Consider the following 2,042-nt stretch of genomic DNA (forward strand, 5'->3'; position numbering starts at 1 on the left):
CAAAAGTATTCCCAACCTTTTGTCAGTTTTTTGTTGTAGCCTTGTCCTCTCTATACTTTCCAACTCTAGTGTTGGATATAAGATTATTTCTTCTTTGCAGTTCACAGTGGTACAAAGACTATTCCTTGAGCCTATTTTGCGTAGAAGGAAAGGCTATGGTTCTTACACAGAAAGCCAACAGAATTATTTCTACTGAAACTGGAAAACGACCATTTTACACATTGTGTGAAGCAGTTTTCCAAGGTTTTGAGAGGCTAACAAAGGAAGATTCTGAGAACGAGAACGAGTCAAAAACTGGTTGTAGCAAAACCGTTCTTGATTTGTAATCAAAATAGCGTCACAAGTATTTTGAAATTTACCTTGCAGAGACAAGATTGATCAAACTCAACTCTTTGAAAAGGCACAGTGTCGATAGTTAGTTGAACAGGAACTTTGTTACAACACTATTTTTCTCCTTTCACAACATTACTATGCTGTGAGATTAGTTGTATCTAGCACATTTATTATTAAAGCAGCTTTTTCCAAGTCTCCAAGTAAAATATTTTCTTTCATAAAACTCACTAGCCATGCAAGATACTATACCTCCAGTAGAAATGAGACAATACATAGCAATTCTTCTCATCATAGTCCAATTGGAAATTACACAATAGTTTAAAAGGGGCCAGTGTTGTTAAGGCTTTGAACTTGGTTAGGTTTACTTCTGAAAGTTTTCCGACTTTAATTTCCAACTCATTTGTTGTTTTAGTTGGACAAGTGGACTTCTATTATCTACGTTTCTTTTTTAAGCCTTGCAGTTCATTCCTTTATAAAAATCCATCGAGTCGTCTTGAGCTCTGAGTTCCGGATAGACTGTAGTATCTTTTTGATATGTACAACATTGACTATCTATTTGAATTTTACATACTTTATGCAAGACTTGTTGTTATTTCACTTCTGGTCTTGTATGGAAATCTGTGAGCTGTATTGTCAAGAAAAGAGCAAAGACAAAGGAGTTTAAGCTGTTGTTGAGTTTAACTACATTACTCAATTAGTTGTCTCGCAAGTTCATTTAGATTTAGTTTTTACTGATAATTGTTACAGAGCATTTTTGCGTATTTATTAGCAGTTGACAGTCTAGTCTTGTAGTCGGTCGTTGAGAATCAGTCTTGGGTTCATATTTCAAAGATGTTTTTCAAGAAACCAGTTAAACACTTAGTTGAGTGTTTTGGTCAGTATAAAGAGTTACTTTCCGTATGATAGTTTTTGTCTTTTATGTGACTCCTTTCAAGATGGAAAACTTGGTCTGTAACTCTGCAACAGGTTTTATAGTGTAAACGAACGATATTCGCACTCTTTGTAAAATTCATTCCTTTTCCAGAATAGCAAAGGAAAGTCTCGAGTCCATCATTGCATATTTTTAATGGCTGTTTGTGTTGTCGAGCGTTTATATCAATTCTCTATTGATACGAGTATATATTTTGAAACATTATGGATGTGGGCTTTAGATAACGAAAGCTGAATAAACTTGTATTTTGAAAGCAAGGGAAAAGTTTTCAGTTCAAAATATACTTGTTGGGAACCATGAAATAAAGCAAGCAAAAGGACATTGTTGAAAATCTTGGTTGTTTTCACCTGGGTAAAATGTTTTGACGATGGCGACTGTAGCTACTAGTCCGTTTTGAGAAACGCCTTTGTTTTTATGAATTACTGGGTTTACCGAAGGTGAAATATGTTTAAAAGGATATGTAAGTCGTAAGAGTGATAGTGGTGAAACCAGTATTGCTGTTGTTTCTAAAGGGCATCTATTGCAAATCGTCTTTGGTCCTTATATAGTTGAATAGGAGGGTAACAGTAGTAGCAAAGTATGAATGGGAAACAAGGAGACGTGTGAAACAATATTTGCCTTGTCAAGAGTGCTGCTGATCTGCTTTTATTTTCAACACACTGAAGGTCATTCTGTTGAAAATAGTGGTAGTTGTAGCTGTCAAAAAGCGAAAAGGAGACTTCACATTTTGTGCAAACAGCTTGCGTTTGGATAGTATACAAAGTAGCTCTGAAAGAAA

General features: G+C 35.1%; 1 protein-coding gene across 1 annotated transcript; it reads left to right on the forward strand.

Moving 5' to 3' along the window:
- The first annotated feature begins 524 nt into the window (after window positions 1-524).
- Gasu_63320 (uncharacterized protein) lies at window positions 525-1,518 on the forward strand. Its single transcript, XM_005702476.1, has 3 exons — window positions 525-587; window positions 628-687; window positions 746-1,518. Exons 1-3 carry the CDS (start codon window positions 567-569, stop codon window positions 995-997), a joined length of 333 nt encoding a protein of 110 aa, XP_005702533.1. The 5' UTR covers window positions 525-566; the 3' UTR covers window positions 998-1,518.
- Window positions 1,519-2,042: the final 524 nt, after the last annotated feature.

Source organism: Galdieria sulphuraria, assembly GCF_000341285.1.
Source record: "Galdieria sulphuraria unplaced genomic scaffold scaf_166, whole genome shotgun sequence".
In the NCBI taxonomy this organism is placed as follows: Eukaryota; Rhodophyta; class Bangiophyceae; order Galdieriales; family Galdieriaceae; genus Galdieria; species Galdieria sulphuraria.

Bases quoted from the DNA above. Each gene is read 5' to 3' on its own strand.
- Gasu_63320 (XM_005702476.1), top strand. From the start codon at position 567: ATGCAAGATACTATACCTCCA. The intron at 588-627 runs GTAGAAATGAGA...TTCTCATCATAG, and splicing joins TGCAAGATACTATACCTCCA to TCCAATTGGAAATTACACAA. The intron at 688-745 runs GTTAGGTTTACT...TTGTTGTTTTAG, and splicing joins TTGTTAAGGCTTTGAACTTG to TTGGACAAGTGGACTTCTAT.